Genomic DNA, 18996 nt, shown 5'->3' with positions numbered 1-18996 from the left:
AGTTTTGTTGGCATTGCATTTTAGATGGTGTGGCCAAAGAATAGAGGCAAACTAGCTGGCAAAGGTAACAAAATTTACGTCTTGTAAAGGTTTATCTCATAGTTTATCTCCTGTTTTATTCCCTTGGATTTATTGTATTTTGTCTAATAAAGGGCTAGCAAACTTGGACTAATAATCAGATAATTATCAGATCTTTAGATGTGGAGAAGAAAATCTTAGAAACAACTTCCAACATTTTAATGCATTGTTTATTTTAGAGTGTATTGCCACATGAAATTAAAATATTACAGAAACTTCTGGCCAAATGTGACTTACAGTATCCTTTTAAAACTGCTTCCAGATGTTTAAAAAAAAAATCTTTTTAGTATGTTCAGAAAGCCTGGGAAATTTTACATTTTGAATAAAGTCAATGTTCAATCAGAAATCTTGCATGTAAAAACCAGTAGAATTATAATTATCAATTTTATTGTTATTATACTAAATTACACTAAAATGCTTTCTTAAGGCAGTTTTGGTTTTTGCTTTTTATTTAAATATTTTTCACTTTGAATGAGTGGGTGGAAAAACAGGCTATAGAAACTTACCTAGGTACAAGCTGTATTCCCAGCTAGTTTTTATTCAAACATGCAATTAACTTTATTATTCCATTTGTCTTTTCTCTTTCAGTAGATCTATTTCATCTCTTTTTCCATATCATGTGAATCTAAACATTGGCGTCTTAATACATCTGACATTTTAGAGTTTAATATTCTTACAATGTAGATTTTATTGCAACCTGCATATGTAACTAAATTTTATACTCTATTTCTGGCTAAACTCAAAAAGCATTGTCATACCTCAAACTAAGATTTCCTCCTCTTATATACTATATAACATATGCTTTCCTTTCATTTTATGGTTGGATAACAATAGAAAAAACTTTGATCAAGAAATCTGGCCCTATAAGAGGAATAAGTATCTTCTTGCTCTTTATAAGCTTTACTTCTCTGAATTGCTGCTTGTGACACTGCGCATTAGTTTGGAGCACTCCACCACTCTGGAGCTGTATATGGTACAATTTTACACAGAACAGTTATGAGAGTTTTTTGTTACTATTCTTTTATTGAGAGCTTCTCCAAAGAAACACAGCAAAAGTTCTCAAAGACTATAACAATTTTATGTTTCAAAAAACAAAGACTCATTGCAGAAGTTGACAGGATAGACTCTGTACTAATTTTGTGTAACATCTTTGGAAGAACTTGTTTCATCTCTTGCTAATATCTTGATTTTCCCTTCAGAACAATTGTATAGGAAATTGATGCTACAATAACAACTCATGGTTTTTGTTCCTACTTCACAGTGGAGCCAGCACATATAATATATACATATATTTTTTTGAAAATTTCTTGATCCTAATTAATCAGGCTCCAGATAACTTAAGATGCTTATGTAGAAATATTTTATATCAAAGACTTACTATCAGATACATTTTTAAGAATATTTTTATTTAATATTTTTTACTTCTAATAATTCAAATTTTCAATACACATAATAATGCCTAAATACTTGTGTCCTGCATACAACTACAAATTCTTATTGCTCTCTCATCACTCTGGCAGGACGAACTCTGCTGGAAAAGCTCTTCAGCCAGCAGGAAAATGCACCACAAGAAGAAGCAGAAAAACTCTGTTCTCGCATTATTGCAATGGGTCTTTTACTTCCATTCACTGACTGCTTCAGAGAGCCATGTAACCAGAGTGCCAAGCAAAGCACACCCACATTTGATGTAAGTACTGAAAAACTTGTCTTTTGCCTCTTTTGTGAAGCAGGACATGGTTTTCTAATAGTTTATCCCTCCTGAAAGAATTTGGTTTGTCATTTTAATGAAAATTGCCCTTAGGAAAGTGACCAGCTATTTTTCTCTGCTAAGGTATGTACACTTTTGTATCCACATGAGCATGTTCTCCTATAACTTGATTTCATAACTTTTAAAGTCATTATCTTAGCCTGTTCTTCATCTTCAGTTTTCTTTGAATCAAGGTGCTCTGTATGACTACCAAGATTTCCATCAATAGCTGCTTCACCTAAAAAAAATATAAATCAAAGGAAAAACATAAAACAGCACATCGCAAAATTACACAGAACACAAACTAGATGTCCATACTAAGTTGTTGGGTTTTTTTGTTGTTGTTGGTTTTTTTCCCCCTGAAAATACTTTTGATACAAAATAATGCAGGGGTTAATGCAAATATACTGACATTCCAGCTATAGTGTTATCTGTACCTGTGGGCTATCTGGCTGGGTGTTTGCCTACTGTTACAAACCTGGGTGTAGACATAACCTTACATCCTTTTTCTTTCTCTTGGATAATGAATTCAACATTAGGATCTTCTTGTAACTTATGGCGCTTTGTACTGTTTTATGTGGCTGAAGAAAATTAGGGTTTTTCTCTCTACCAATTAGCTTCAAAATAGTATACAAATATTAACTATATCAGCAAGACATTACGTAGATAGGATCATCCCTACTCTACACATTAAGCTGAAGTTTGGTTACAGACACTCAAAAAAGGATTGCTATAGATATGAGAGAACTTGATTACTTCTTAACTCTTAAATCTTTCTCATCCTTCCTGAGGAATCGTTTAACACAACTGGAAAAGGGAAAAGAATAATTTTTCTCCAATGAATTCTTATACAAGCTTTCCTAAGTAACCCAGTTGATCTGCAAAGTTCTCTAACAATATTATATGTTTATGTTTTGACTGTGGTGTCACTGTTTTTCTTTAAGATGCATTTTTTTAACTGGTTTATGAAATTAATTGAAAAATGCAGTTTAAATATAAAACTGGGGTTACTCAGGCAACTTAAAATCATGCAGCATTTGAAAATGCTTGTGATAAAATATGCTCATAAAAGTTACTGGAAAAGACAAGCTTCTTATTTTTCAGGTTGTTTAAAAGTGTCAGGTAGTATTTTCCTCTTTCCTGCTGTTACCATATATTCAGCAATCTCCTTTAGATTATTGAATACAATATTTTTAAAAAGCTTCCTTTGCATTCTAAACAGATGTTTTATCAAATTCTAAGTTTGCAAAGAAACAGAAATTACTCTTTTTTTAAATTGATATACCATGCTTTTTCTGAGTAACAGATATTTTGGTTATCTTTTGTTTAACACATTGAAAAGGAGGGACATAGTAGTAGCCTAATGCCACATCACCCATCTGTCAAGGTCACGAATTTAAGATGTTGCTGGATTAGCAGTGATCTTAATTTGGCTCTATTAGTAAGCCACAAATATCACAGCTTCTGTGACTATTTTTCTGTATAAATCCCCTAAATAGATCACACTACTGGTAAAGCAATATCAGAAGTAGCGTATGGCCCTGTTATGTAACCAGTAGTTCATCATACTTCAAAGGAGCATACAGCTGTCTTGAACACCAGACCTCATAATTGAATTCCACGTGACGCAGAGCTGAGAGCTGCTGATGCTGAGTTTTGGAATATGTTTCTACTCCAGCCTTGGTGACCAAGGACAGTACAGGAACACCTATTAGTTTATTCATTACACGTTCTCCGAAACAAAAGTATCTAGAACTTGCAGTATAAATTGTCATGGCTGAAAACTTGAAAATTGTGCATCTCCTTGTTTCTTAGAGTAAATTTAAAGTATTTTACAGGAATAAATGCTAATTGTTATGTTTAACATAACAATTAAACATTTAAAACATTAAATGTTTTAAAATTAGCTTGAAAAACATTATGGTGATGCTGAATATTACTTTTGAAAGGACATGTAAGGTTGGTTAGTCGTGTCCTCTCTTGCATCTTCCTCCATGTGTGTACTTTGGGGTTTTTTTCCTATTCACATTTTTCTTGTTTGTTTGTTTGCATTTTTAAAATTCATTAGAGCAAAACTTTAATGTTGACGTAAAAGACATAAGAATCAGGACTTAATTAAGGACTAGCCTTAATACCTGAATTTCACCCGTCTAGAATTAAGAGGTACATCTTCTCTGAACTTACTCCAAAATAAGGAGCAGAGCCAGACCATATTCTTAGTTCATCTCTGAGTTCATCAGACCCCTAGTTCAATTTTGAATTGCCTCCAATTTGGCTGATGTCCTTTTCACTTAGCTGAAACTGCCATCAGCAAAGCTCCTGTAGCCCTGTCCTGGTCCCTGCCGCCTTGTTGGCCTTCCTTCCTTCTTCATGAAGGTGCTTGCCTGTTCCTTAGTGTTACCTCTTTGGTTATCTTGATTTTCATCTTAATTTGGGGCTTGTAAAGTCTCTTAGGTCACTCTTTCAGAACTTTTTTTTTCAGAATTTCCAACACTTTTTCCACTGAAACCAGTCTTTGAATCCTGTTCTCCTTTTGTGACTTATCCCTTGTATTTCTGAACTTTAAAGTACTATTTTTTTTAATTGAATAAAATCCATTATTCCCTTCTTGCTTAAGTGTGGTCCCACAGACTTTATTTTTTGAAGCTGTTAGGTTACAGTTTATAAAAACAATTCTTTAAGTTTTGTTCACTCTATGATCTATTGCTCATGGCTTGAGATGAATATAAACAGATTATTTAAAAGTCCTATTCTCTCACTCTGATTCCCTTTTCTGGATGGCCTCTAGTGAATTTAATTTAACATGGCTAATGCTAAAATCTCTTGAAATGCTTGCGATTATACATTTTGATTATATTCTCATTTTCTTTATTATTCATTCCTGCTGGTCACCTCTACATCTCCATGTCTTAGAAATGTTTGTCCAAATCTTTTGTCTGTTTTTTCAGTAATACAAGAGATCTGGTTTGCTTTTTTTCTCACAAGATATTCCAGGCTTCAGTATAGGCCATTAAAAAATAGTTCATGCCCTCTTTTTGATTTCTTTTTGGATCCTATTTCTTTCTCTTCCCCTTTGTCTGGCTGAAATTAAGCAGTGCATTAAAAAGAAGGACAACTTTCACAGCTCTTAGTTTCTTGGGCTAGTTTTATAATGGCTCCTGGAATTCAGTTTCATTTAAATTCTTGGCACTTGTGTCTCTGGTGTACATTATGGTTTGTGGATGCTTACTCCTTTTTTCATATATGGCAAACATGATGGATCAACAAATGCCAAATTGGAGCACAAATCTTCAGAGAACTAACAGCTGTCACCACATTTATGCTGAAGATAGTGTCCAGTTCCCAAAGGCTGATATATTACTCAGGTCTTTGGATAGATTTTAATGATGATTGGACATTACATGTTCATGAAGTATCTCTGAACTTTTTATCAAATTACCCCAAAGGACAGAAATTTTAGAACTGTTTTAAGAACTTATGAGAAAACTCGCATGTTCAACCTTGGCCTGTTTTATCAATTATTTCTTTTGAAACAGCTGATGGCAGTTGCCCAGAATAAAAGATTAGGCTGAAAAATAGAAGTTGAACAAAGCTTTAAAAGTAACATAAATAGACAAGGGTTGGTGTTTTTAAGATTTGGCTGTTGAGAAGCAGTGGAAGCTTTTGCTATAGATCTTCCTACCTACTCTTACAGTGTAAAGAACATCTTAAATAAATGTTCAGTGGCAGGTTCTCTGTCTTAGACATATGTTGCCCTTACTGCTAGTTTCCCATTTGCAAGGGGGGCTGCTAATTATTGCTTCATTTATGTCATGACAACTTATTCATCAGGCTATCTTTAGTCTTTCATGCTTCTCCTAATATTTTATAAAATAAAAACAGAGTTGAACTAACAAATAAAGTTGAGCAAGTAAATAGGTAACTTAGATTAGTAAAAGCCTACAGAATAGCTATTGCCTTTTAAATTTTTCCCTTTGTAGCAGTTGTCAGTTATTCAAGAGGATTTCTAAAGATTCAAATTAAAATTAAATTAAAGATCAAATGAAATTAAAATCAAAGATTCAAATTAAAGTATCTTCTGAGTGAATGATATGCAAGACATTAATGTCTTGTTAAAAAGTCTTCCATTCATAAACCATAGAATTATAGAATTTTTAGGGTTGGTGAAGACCTCTAAAATCATCAAGTCCAACTTTTAACCCAGCACCACCCTGTTCACCATTAAAAGCATATTCCCGAATGTCACACCCACATTCCTTTTGAACGCTTCCAGGTATGGCAATCCCACCACTTCCCTGGGCAGCCTGTTCAATGCCTAACTACCCTTTCAATGAAGAAATCTTACCTTATACCCAATCTAAACCTCCCCTGGTGCAGCCTGAGGCCATTTCCCCTTAATCATCACTGTGAGAGCTACCTACCTTCCTACATGTAGTGCAGCGGTAGTCTTTAGCTTTTTAGCATGACACCTCATTATATTATTTTAGTAGAGTAAAATGATCCTGAAACTGGCATGCCTAAAGGGTGCATCTTTGGCAAAAATGTAGCAACAGGCAAGATTTTCCTTCCTGTTGGAGGATCACAGTTTTTAATAAGTAGAGATCTCATCTGCTTAGGTCTTCTCTTAATAATCACCAAAGGTATAAGATAACTATCTTAAGCGAGCCATCAGTATTGTGTATAAATTATAAATATTTGCATTAGAATTAGAAACATTCATAACAAGGAAGAAGCTGGAATTTTCCTGTCAATATGAGGCAACTTTCTTTAACATCTCAGTGCTAAGAAATACTGACGGTACTTGCTGTTTGAATTTTATCCAGTAGTTGCAATTAACGCACACTGTGGACGTGTAGTCTGTAATTTTGACTTCCCGTTTCAGATTTTCCAGTTCACGCTGATAGACTTAAGCTACGGGCAATTTTTTCTTTCATAACAAGTTCCTACTTTGCTTCTGACAAGATTTTCAGGTAACTTTGTGTTGTTTCTGAGCATTAGGTTTAAAATGCCTAAACTCTGAATGAAAAATTTTGTGAAAGGGGCTTTCTTTTACAATTTTGTAAGTGCTTTTGAGAAGAAAACCAAGCATACCTTAATATTCATACTGAATTCCTTGTTTGAAGAACTTAATCTCTATTTCACACTGAAGGGTCCAGTAATGACTGTTTTTCAAGTGGCGCTAAAAAAATATCATCCTCTTTCATCTTTCTTTGTTTGTGATTTGATTTTGACTTAGCTATATCTTTACATCTCTTTTCAGTGCTTCTATTTAATGCTCTTACTGTGTTGACTACAGCTGTTAATGCCTTCTTGATTTATTAACAGTTTCAGCACATTCTATAATGAAAGGGCTAAATAAAGTCTTCTGGATTATATCTTTTTTTTTTTTTTTTTTTTTGTGTTATGATGTGATTTTATACAGTCATCTTTGACAGTTTGGGATAGGCACTTCCCCTTGTGCCATTTGCAGTTATGATGCCTGGGAAAAAGGAACATTATTTCAGAAACAGATGACTAGGCTGTCATCTGTTTCTGAAATAATGCTTCCCCAAGGAAGCAGAGAGACTGCATGAATGGCAAATGCTGCAAAAAAATGGATGTTTTCCTATTATCTCCTGGCCACCTGTGGTGATGCAAATGCTTTCTAAGGAAATAAAGATGCTGCTTTCTTTCTACTGAGTAGGAGCAGATGGTGGGACTTTGCGAGTCGTAAGGAAGAGAAATTAGTGACATGAAGGCTTGACTTAATTTTAACTTATTTGCACTGCTGATATCAGTCTGAAAATTAGTAGCAAAACAGATTGCAAATAGACTACTTTTTCAGAAGACAGAGATCCAAGATACCAGTGATCAGTTTGCAAAGAACTTTCCCAAGTACTGACATCAGCTGGGAGAACTCTAATTCCAAACTGCAGCACATAGCTGGCAACAATGCATGCAGCATTTTTTCAAGTATACTTTCAATGCTTGGACCTATAATATGAAAGACTGAATGCAGGCCCATCTCAGAGCAGTGTTTATCAGAGCAGTACACTGGAGTACTCGATTTTGTCATAGTACATTGGAGTCAATAGTGAATAAGACTTTAAAAGTGAACAAGTGAAAATTGTGGACTAGAGCAGAAAAACAGATGGTTAATCTGCTGTCTTAATGCTTGTAGTGTAGGTTACCGTAGCAGTTCATTTTGGCCAAATCATAGCACCCATGTCTCCTCTTCCATTGCCAGGCGCACTTAGTGACACTTTGTCTTTTGTGGTGAGCAATTCTGAATGTTTTTGAGTGTAGCACAATGCAAATAGTTGATTGATCATTGGGCCGAAATATTGTTCTTATGCTACTTCCCTGCTTCCATTCTGAAAAAAAATTATTTTACTGTTGTTAGCTCAGACCCTGAGGTTTTCTCCTTTTACTCTTGTCTTCTTTCTCTTTCTTTGTTCTGCTTCCTTGTGGTGATGCTACAATATGCACTTTCAACTTAGATGTTTTATGTGTAGGATGTTGCTAGGTTTTCAGGTTTTTTGTTTGGTTTTTGTTTTTTTTTTTTTTTTTTTGCAATGAACATTAATAACTTGCTTGTTCTTCTGAAGAATTGCCTCAAGAGCCATAAACTGAATGTTAAGTTTACACCACCTGTTTAAATTTTTTAGTATTGTGCATATGATGAAGGTGGTGGTCAGCCTGTCACCTCAAGAGATAATTCTATTTTATGACTTTCTGTAGGTTAATTCTCTTTCCTCAGAATGTCAGTCATAAAAAGATGTCTTTTCTCACTTGGAATTGCAAATAAATTGAGGGTTGAATTTGCATATATATTGCCTATCATATATATTGCGAAGAGAGTTTTTACAATAATAAAAATGACGTTGTCAGATCGCATAGAGAAATTTTCTAAGGAAGCAGTTTGATTTGCAGGATTCAATTTTTTCAGAGTCCAAACTTATGGAAGAACTGTGTCAGTGTACATGAAAACAATTCCTGATGAGGAAGCTTCTTATCTCAGCTTGCATTTTCTGATGAGTCAATGAGAAGACAAACCCTCAGGTCATGCCAGTAGTAGCTGATAACCTGGTGGTCTTGGAATGTGGCCTTCCAAGTGGCTGTTCTAGCTGGATGTGAAGAGAGACTAGATCTTGACCTGTTTTCTTGAAGGATAGCCACTGCTCCTTTTTCCAAAGAAAGTTTACTGTAAAATTTCAACTATTCACCAGTTGAACCTATTCAGTTCTGATAAATGTTGAAGTTACTGGGGAACAGGAAGACCAAGACAACACTGTAAGAGGATAAGAATAGATGTAAAAATCTGAAATTTAGTTTCCTGATTTCCTTTCCCAGTGAGAACTCTAACTGCAGGGCTGTTGGCTTTTTTGCCTCTCCTGGGATATAGTGTTGAATCCCGAGTGAAGTTTGATGGAATCAAACATCTTTTTTTCTTTTTGCTTGAGGATGTTGAAGTCCTTTAATGGTAAATAAATGTTTCGTGATGTTTTTTGACAATTGAAATGTTTTTAAATTAATTATTGAGGCACATTTTCCCTGAAAAGAATAAAACCCTTTGACTCAGGTAAAATGCTTATGTACAAATTTAGTTCATGAGGATAAAGTGCTGCTTCAGCTATACATTACAGTGTTATGAAGGACTTGCTGGTTTTCAATCTTGGAAAGCATCTGTGCTCACTAGTGCAGCCAAAGGTAGCACAAGTCAAGGGCCATGTTTAATCACTGCTCTGGTTCTGTCAGTGCAAGACAGAGCTTTGTTTCTGAACCTGTTCTCAAAAAGTAAACCACTTTCCCCATTCTTAAAAGTATTGATTTCTTTATTTTAAAAGCTGCTTAAAATAAAGCAGTCTCCTGCTGATAAGAGCATTTTGAGGTAGTCTGGCTCTAGTTTCTCAAACTAAAACCTTGCTTCTATAATTAACTCTTTGTATGCAGTGCAGAACATGCAGTTGACTTTCCTTCATTTTAGAGGCTGTATGCTAAAATTATTAAGTCTCCTTAATGGAAAAAAATTAATTCTTTCCACACACTTGAAACTGACTAAATGCCAAGAAATTATATAAAAATGTGGACAAGCTCTTTGGAGCTCTTAGCCTGGAAAACACCTCTGCGTTGTGGAGTCTGGTCCCATCTTATCCCAAGTAACATAAAATGGAATTCCTCCATGAGTTTATCTCATTACATCTTAAATGCAGTTATACTTTTTCCTCTCCTCATTCTTCAACTTCTTCCCACTGAAAGAATGTCATGCAGAATGACTTGATGAGTAGGAACCTTCTCATGCCCACTGCTCTGTGTTTACTCCTGGCCCATTTATACTTGCCTGAGAACATGCCAACACTTTTGTTCTTCCCTTTTCAGGATAACTTCAAATGTTTATAGTTCTAGTGAAAAAAATTTCAAGTTTACTATTAAAAAAAAAGAAAAAGTTCTGCAAAATAGAGCCCTATTACATCACAGCTCAATACAGGAACCATCAGGCACTTTAGTACCAATGCGCTTTCATGTTAGAAAGGTACTGCTAAAGTTCTTCCTCCCTCTACTGCTACCCAATACTAGGGCATTGTGCTGCTCTTCTGCCTCACCTTTCCCACCTGACTGTGCTTTGGCATTTTTTCTTGAGAATTTTCTATATACTTCTGGTAAGATTTTGTCCCCCTTGATCCTCACATTGCTAATGCATGCTTTCGCAGCCATTTGGGGAAAAGGTGCATACACCTATTGCTTTGTCAACTCCATCTCCTTTACCTCTCTTAAGCCTTTCTCACAATGGCTGTTTTTGTTCTTTTAACTGGAAGCAGATAAACCGCTGATTAAAAACTAAATGACATTGAGCAGGTGGTTGTACTACCTGTATATCTCCAGAAGCAATATAGCCCACATTCAAGGTTGCATATTATATTCCTGTAATGAGGGATATACTAATCTGCAATTCAGTCTGTGGCCCAGGGAAAAAAACTGGTCTCTGTGTGAAAAATGTGCGACCCCTTTTCTGAAAGGTCCAGGCCTGCTAGAATGGCTTATGATGTTTGCTGCAGGTCTAACTCATGGCCCTACATGGCAGTTGCTAGAGACCTTTCTTTGAGTAGCTTCCAACATTCATTTCCATTTTTAAAGATGAGCCAGAAAGAATCTCCAGCTCGAACAGTGAAGAGAATACTTGATATTTAATTTATTATGTAGTTGAAGTGTAATGCTGTGGTATTAGAGAATGAAAAGTTGTAACAAAAAGCATACTCTGTGCATACTCAGAGCTGTCTGGGAAGAGAGTGAGTTAAACTACAGACCTGACTCTGTGATTCTAAATGCTAGCATCTATAAGTGGTAAAATGTATATTGATTAGGTACCATCAGATCCTGCAGGCAGTTTGCCTCGCCCATGTGCAGATGCTCTGCACTTTTAAGAAGCAGTGGAAAGTGCTGTGTAAGGATGTGTGGAAACAAGAACTCTTCTTGACATCATGTTTAGTGCACTGGACTCAGACAGCTTGAAGATTCCAGCATCTGCTCAGATATGAGTCTGAATAAATAAGACTGGGATCATTCATTACTATAGAACATGTATGTTGTTTTTTTTTTCCCTCAAAAGAGATGCTTTAAAGACTAAATAGTGGAGTTTGAGCAAGATGAAGGGGAAATTGCAGATGTGTCCAAAACTTGATCACGGTAAGCATATTCACTGACTGTATGTACAATGATATTTAGTAAAAATTGCCTCTGAATTGAAAAGATTAAAGGAGAAAAATTTGAATGTGGAAATAATGGTTCATGGATGATTGCTTTGTAGTTATTATTACTAAAAACAAATCTGATTTTTTAAATTTGGATTATTTTGTTTCTTTTGCTTGGGGCTTCAGCATCACAGAATTACATATTTCTTTCTTCAAATAGTTCTAAAAATCATGCACATTTATGGCATTATCAGATTTGAAAAATGAGAAATTAGGTGGGTTAGTATATTAACTGACAAGGAGCAAAAGACAAAACATAAAGAAGATTAGGTGTTGGACCGTAGCTTCAGTACATAGGAATTAGGATATTCAAACGATTTGTATCTTTTGAAGGGCATGAAAGTAGAGATGGGGTTAATCTTTTCCCTTTTCAAGTGTAATTTATGGACTATCAGCTTGCCATTCAGAACTTCAGACTACCTTTCTGTCATGAGGGCATGAGGGTTTTTCATATTTCAAATAGCATTTATCAACTTGCAAGTAATCTGAAAGTAGTTGTTGTTAAATACCTTGTCTCTACGGTTATGCTTTCATCATAGTGCAAGTCCCTTGGAGGCATTTTTAAAAATCTACATTTCCATCTTTAAATTTTCGTTACATGAGGCATCTCTTGTATTGTTCTTCTCTGTATTGAATAGAAAACAAAGAAATCCCCCCCAAATGCAATGCAAACAAAAAATATTGTCTTTTTTACTCAAAAAGCTCCCATGTTGGATTAAGAGTTTTTTATCAAGTTGTATGATGTTTTAATTTATAACTGCTCATATTTTATATGCCATAAATTATATCAGCAAGAACAGAGGTACTTCATATTTTCTTACCTTCATAATATATACCATCTGTACAATAATTCTGAGCTTTTTTTTTAATACATCTTGATTCATGTAGACTAATCTTATTTCAATAATCTGTTGTGAAATTATTGTATGATATCCTTCAAGAGCTGGCATGGTGAAATGTCATGTCCAGAAGCAGTTTAACTGTTTGTCTTCCTCATTTATGCTATGCCAACATTACCTACAGTCAGTTGTCTTTTGTTTTACTGCCCTATAACCCTACATGTAATCCTATTAAAAGTCATCTGTGCTTAGCCGTTAACCCTGTGCAGAGCATGTTCTTCCCTGTGTTTCCTGGACTGTAAAAGATGGTAGAGTCAGCAAGGAAAAAATTGTTTTGGTTTGTCTCAATGATTTTTTTCCAGTTTTATTTTCCTCCATATTTTTGAGATTTAAATGGTGCAGGAACATGACTAATAGCAAAATCCAGGATTTTTCTTCACACAACATGCACAGATACAAGTCCCTCTCCTTACTCAAACAGTATTGGAAACTGTGCAGAAACACAGAAATATATATCCTCTAAAAAACTGGAAATAGGCAAAGGGAAAGAATTAGGTGACTTAAAGGACTGAATTAAGCTTTTTCAGATGTTCAAATAGAGTAGCACAGAAATGCTACTCTAAGGGACAGGCTATTCGAGGATCATGGAGTTCAAGGCTGTGTAAAGAACCTGATGTTATTTTTTTATTAAGCTTTTTATCCATTTATTTTTACCTTTATTTAAATCAATGTATGTGTCTGGATTTTTGTCATGTTTTTCATACTGGGAAGGTCTAATGAGCTTCCTTTGACCCTGACTGAGGCACCCTCTGTAAAACAAAGGTTTTTACATTATTACCAGAATTTGTCTGTTCCAAGTAAGTTGTTCCCAATAGAACATTTTTACTCTTAACACAATTTATTTTTAGGCAAGTAGAAACTTAGTCACATAGAATAGTGATTATCCCAAAAACAAGCAGCATTTTCTTCTTACTCCTGCATATCTCTTCAAGGTTTATTAGCTGTCATTTTTTTAAATAGACTTAATCTAAAAATGAAATAAGTACCAGCTTTTACTCAGGCAGTAGAATGGATGAAGTTTAATGAACATCATCTTTGTAAGAAGGTATTACTGTGCTAGGACTGTATTTTTATCCTGTGACTTGATTTTTTTCTAGTTTTGTGCTACAATATTTGCATCTTTCCAGATCATTTGCAAGGAAATTTAGTTGTCCAATTGCTGTGATGTTCTCTATAGAATTTACAGTATTCTAAATGTTTAATTACAATGTGTGATTGTTGGTGCAGACTAGGAGAAGCATATTAACAAGAATAACTATTTGAATTGTGGTCATCTAAAATCTTGCTGTTAGCTTAAAGCCTGCCCTTTTTTCATCAGAAACTCTCTCTGTGTCCTACTTTTAATTATAGACTCAAACTCAAAGCTGTTGAGCAATAAGGATATAATTTTAACCAGAGGACTGAGAATATGTTTAGCTGTCGTTTTGGTTTTTTTTTTTTTTCATTTTACCCCAAAAGAAAATCCACCTTTTTTACCTGCTTTTCTAAATATATTAAAATGGAAATGATAAAAATAGGGCTGAAAGAGTGAATATATCAGTTTAATATCTGCTGAAATAATTCTGTTCATTTTCCTTGCTTGTGTGTTTGGTGTACGGTGTGGAGATAAATATTTCCCTCCAAGCCACAAAACTAGCCATATGTAATGAAGTGCAGTCATGATGGACAGAATGTGTTATCACTGTAAGAAAAGAAGTGGCAAAGAGTTTCTTACTCAAAGAAGTGCTGAACTGTATCTTAACATATTGTTGAGTTGTAGAAAAGTAAAAGGTTAATTTTCTGTTGTTAATGAACAAAACTGTTTTAATATAGATTTATCTTAAATCTTTATCGGACTGAAGAGCATAAAACCAAGTCTGTCTTGATATGGAGGATGTTGAGTTATTTGTACTGGAAACAAAAGCTTAGCTATTTTGACCTTGTCTTTCTATATGAACTTTTCCACTGTTTTGTTTTTTGTTGTTTTTTTTTAAATCACAGCAAGACCAGCTTTATACTTGGGCTGCAGTTAGCCAACCCACACATTCAAGAGATTACACTGAAGGAAGTTTTCCAAGGAGAATTCCATCTGCGTGGCCTCCACCCAAACCTCCAGATGAAGAACAAAGGCTGAAAAGTTCAGAAGAAGGTACAGTTCTTGGATACAGAAAAGATAAACGTATAGGATATAGGAAGCTGCTGTGTTTAAGAATCTGAAATATAAACTTAGTATCTTAGGTACTAACAAACACCTGGTTTTGAGAATCTTGGAATAGCCTCAGAAATAATGTCAGCTAGTATGAATCTAATAAAAAATATTTGCCAAAAATGCATTCTATTTGTTAGCAACCAAGATGTGTTCCTGGCATCTGTTAAATAATGGATTTTGCCAGGTGCTGTGGTCTTTATTCTTTTCCACTATACATACCTTCAGAGTTATGACATATGAGTTCTTTTTTTTTTCTTAAAAATATGAAAAATTCAGAAGCCAGTTGACTGGTGGTATACTGAAAGTTATTAGAGTGGTGTAAGGTATTCCTTTGTAGATTCAGCAGTCCTGTGCTGACAGAGGGGTAGGAAAAATGTATCTGAAAAAATAAAGTGAAGACTTGTTTACAAAGCCAGTTTACCTTAAAATTTGTGGGGTTATGCTACCAGATGAATTTCTGCAGTCTTCTTCATGCTCTTTAAGAGCTTTGTTGACACTGATAATTAAAACCAAGCAAGAAAAAAACCTCCCTTGTAGTTGAAAAAGAAATTTAGAAGATGATTTCAAGCCTGTTTTCTGTTAGTAGTGTTGACCCATAAATACCACAGGTTCTTGGAAGCTTTGCTTCCTATTAGTTAGCATTCAGCAGCTCTCAAAACTGTGGACTGCATTCATCCCCATGCTGTCCATGAAGAGCCACTGGGTATTCTCAAATTTTTCATTCCTTTCCATTCCTCCTTTTCATTGCTCAGAATTGAAGAGTTAAGTCATTATTTCAACAGATCTCTTTGCATTACTTGTAGGCTTTGGGTGGAGTTAATTTCAGATTTGCTTCTCTTTGGGACTTCTCTGCCACTTCCTCTGGAACATGACCAAAGTATTTCTTGCACAGACACCTTTTACCATGGCAACATTTTACTTTTACTGGTATCACTTATTTCAGCGTTCACAAGCAAAAGAAGTGATTCTAACAAAAATGCAATACTGCTGTATTATTCTGTTTAATGCTATGCTTTTTACCAAAGGAATTCTATTGGAGATCAAGGAAATCTTTCTGCATCCATCTCACTGACACAATTCAGAGAGTGGAAGTCTGCAGTGCTGGATTGTTGAGCTAGTTCAGATTTTAACCAATGATCTCCTATTTTATGCTGTATTCAATGAAAGTGCTGCCATATGTGGTGGTAGAATTTACTGCCATCTACTCTGAGAGATGTCTCAGCTGGGAGACTTACCTAATGGATGAGTGATCACACTGGAAAAACAAAAGGGTGAATTTCAAATTAAATTGTTCTGAGGTTTTAACCCAGCAGAGGTTAGTGTAAGTCAACAAGAGTTTTGTTTCTCTAAAATCTAGAAGAATGTTGATAACATAAAATATATTGAAATTTAAAGATACACTTAGAAGTGTATTTCTATCAAAAGGACAATACTGATAATTTTAAAATGTAGTTATTTTGTATGTGATTTGTTTCAAGCCTATGTTTTTCTGTTTATTATACCTACTACTACACAGATGTAATGTGTACAGGACTTGTCTCTTCCTTTTCTTATCCACTGCCCTCTCAAAAAAACTGCAAAAATATTTAGAAGTAGAGTTAGAAACAAAGCCAAAAATTGTGCATTGGGAGTTTTTCTAAGTTTAATAAAAGTAGTTCTTAAGGTGCATTTATTGAAATTTTGGTGTGATTTTTCAATGTAGGACATGGAGGAAAAGGAAAAGTTATAATTCTTTTGAATTCAACTCAGGCAGACGAATAATTTAACTTTCTTTAATTGTTCACATGCCTGCCATTTTAAAGAAGCTGGAGGTGAGTGTTGTGAAACCTGAGGATAAACACTGTCCTCAAAATTTGTAGCTAAATTATTTTGTGTATTTACGCCTTTGCAGTGTATAGGGGACAAATATTTTTTTAAGGTTTAAATTATGTATGGTTTTTCATATATAATTATTGCTGTCTGGATTAAAGAGATATATTGACATTAGAAACAATAGCTCATAAACAAAAACCTGCATTTTAGACAAAAGCCTTGATTGAGAGAGGATGCAGCAGGATGTTTTTATAGAATCTTTGTTTTTATTATATACATTAGCATTAGAAAACTGGTAGGCCCTCAAGCTTTAAGTAAATCAAGAGACAAAATTCTTCAAGGTTTTAGGTAATCCATCCTAAATTAGCAAAGTAGTTAATAATCTGTTTAGTGTAGTTTGTATTTAATAGTGTTGCTGTATGCTCTGTGTCATGTGAAGCATTGCTGAATGTGTGAAAAGGGTTGTTGTAGTGGTTGGGAATTTTTGGGGCAGTGCGTTTGATCAGGTTGATTATTGTTGGTTGGGGATTTTCTAGGTTGGTTATTTATTTAAAAACAGACATTTGGAAATACATAATACGAATTTGGTCCTTTTTAGAAGGGTAATATTTCTGAGGTAAAAATAAGCTAGATAATGCTGTCATATTGTTAAATATTGACCAGTATATAGGAATGGTCTGTTCCTCTTTTCTTAAGCACTTTTGTGTAAGGGAGGTAGTTGTGCTAATTTGCACAGCAGAAAATATTCAGCATTGTGGGTGCATGTCTAACACTAGTAAATCAACATAGAATGAATCTGTTGTGAGAAAAGATCAAAAAGATCCTAACACTTCTCTCAAACACAGAGAAATCTAAAATCTAAATGAGGAATTATTTCTTGCTAGATACAGTTTATCCATATCAAGGTAAAAAAAGTTGTGAATAGTTAATTTTCAAGCCTTGTGACATAACTCACACTTGCAATGAAACTTCTCCCTTGTATGTCTCACTTCTCAACGGCTGGGATTGTCAGAAAGCTGTGAGGAGGCCAAATGTCCAGAAATTACAAATCCAGAAGCTCTGGTTCATAGCTGCTTCACTTTTTCTGCAAACAGTCAAGAGTTTTCCCTGTTAAATAATGGCACCTTTAAACATATAGGAAAGATGCCACACATATAGTCTCTGGGCAGGTGTAAGAAAAATACTTCTGTTCTTGTTATGTGTAAATAACTGGTCTATGATCAGTAAAAAGGCATCATTAGCTGTAGCTCCTAAACTGATTAAAGCTCTTTGCACTTTTTGCACTTTGTAGTTTCTGTGGAGTTGTTTGCTTGTTTGTTTTCCTTTTCCTGATTATTTCCTATAAGGCAAGGAAAATGGACACAGAGTAGTTTTTAAGGTCAGAAAAGTAATCTGGTTTTAAAATAAGAAATAGGATATAGGTGTGGACTGTCTTATGTTTTGCTCTATTTTTAAGATCTCTATTAGTACCTATGTCATTGTGGAGTTTTCAAATTTCTGTGGTAGTCGAAGAAAGGAAAACATAGTTGGCAAGAGTAATCTCTTTTAAGAACAGGTAGTTTTTGGGATCATTTGGAAAGTGGGACAGTTAAGATTCTTTTAACTTTACACTCCTTTAATGAATTTCTTAATGTGTATTTCAAAAGATCAGTGAATTTTTTTATTTATATAATTTTAAAATCTCTATCTTCTTTCCAAATTCAGAGTTGAAATCTACAGTCCTAGAAAAAGAGAAGCAATGCACAGATGGTGTACAGCGGGCACAGGTAAGATTCTAACAGAAATGTTTTATCAGTTTTCAAAAAGAGAGCAAAAAAGCAGTATTTATTTTCAGATATTTTTGAAATAGCTTTGTTTACTAAATATTCTGTATGAAAAAAATTCTAAAGTGAGGGTGTTCTATATAGTCTATAGTGTATCTAGGTGTAAGGATTGAAGGTTCCTGCCTGCCTAAGGTGATTCTTACAAAATGTTACTGCCCATTCAAAAGTAAGTTAACCCTCTGATGGCAGAGGAATATTTATAAAATATCATATTATAATAGCTAATCTACAAAAGAGCATGTAATTAATAGTGGCAGGGATTGTTTTCTGACTCTCTCCTCAAGCTTACAGCAGTGATAGTATGTGAACATGTTTAGAGGGCATGCTGGACTTAAAAGGAGATAATGTAATACTGGGACAGTCTGGGTTGGATTTATGCCACAGATATACAGTCTATCATATTTTTTTAAAAATGTTACCATGCGTATTCTATTCATCATAAAAGGTGGTGCAGTTTGATGGGGCTGAGGAACTTCAGATTCTGTTTCCTCAACAGGAAACAGATTTATCTCACTTGTGGATAACACTATTCAGTTGTGGAAGTCATTAAAAGGAAGACTCGGTTCTGAAATCTTGGTTTAAAACAAGCAGTGACCTAAAGCTCTTGGAGTCTCTGTTCTCCCTCCTCTGTTTCCCAGCTTGTTTCCCTTGTTTCCCGCTTTAGGTTTGTTTTGGGCTTTTTTTTTATGGGATGTTTTTTGTTTCTTTTGGTTTGCTGGGT

General features: G+C 34.7%; 1 protein-coding gene across 2 annotated transcripts in view; it reads left to right on the top strand.

The window, feature by feature from the left end:
• Nucleotides 1-18996, top strand: part of FMN2 (formin 2) — a 158814-nt gene that overhangs the window by 15332 nt on the left and 124486 nt on the right. For both annotated transcript variants that reach the window (XM_030268221.4, XM_030268218.4), the window contains exons 2-4: nucleotides 1599-1765; nucleotides 14433-14580; nucleotides 18157-18218. In XM_030268221.4, coding sequence (XP_030124081.4) covers nucleotides 1599-1765; nucleotides 14433-14580; nucleotides 18157-18218 — 377 coding nt within the window. The remainder of the gene's footprint in view (nucleotides 1-1598; nucleotides 1766-14432; nucleotides 14581-18156; nucleotides 18219-18996) is intronic.

The sequence above is a fragment of the Taeniopygia guttata genome, chromosome 3 (genome assembly GCF_048771995.1).
Source record: "Taeniopygia guttata chromosome 3, bTaeGut7.mat, whole genome shotgun sequence".
In the NCBI taxonomy this organism is placed as follows: Eukaryota; Metazoa; Chordata; class Aves; order Passeriformes; family Estrildidae; genus Taeniopygia; species Taeniopygia guttata.
Note: the sequence above shows the minus strand (reverse complement) of the source record. Positions and strands in the feature narration are given on the sequence as shown.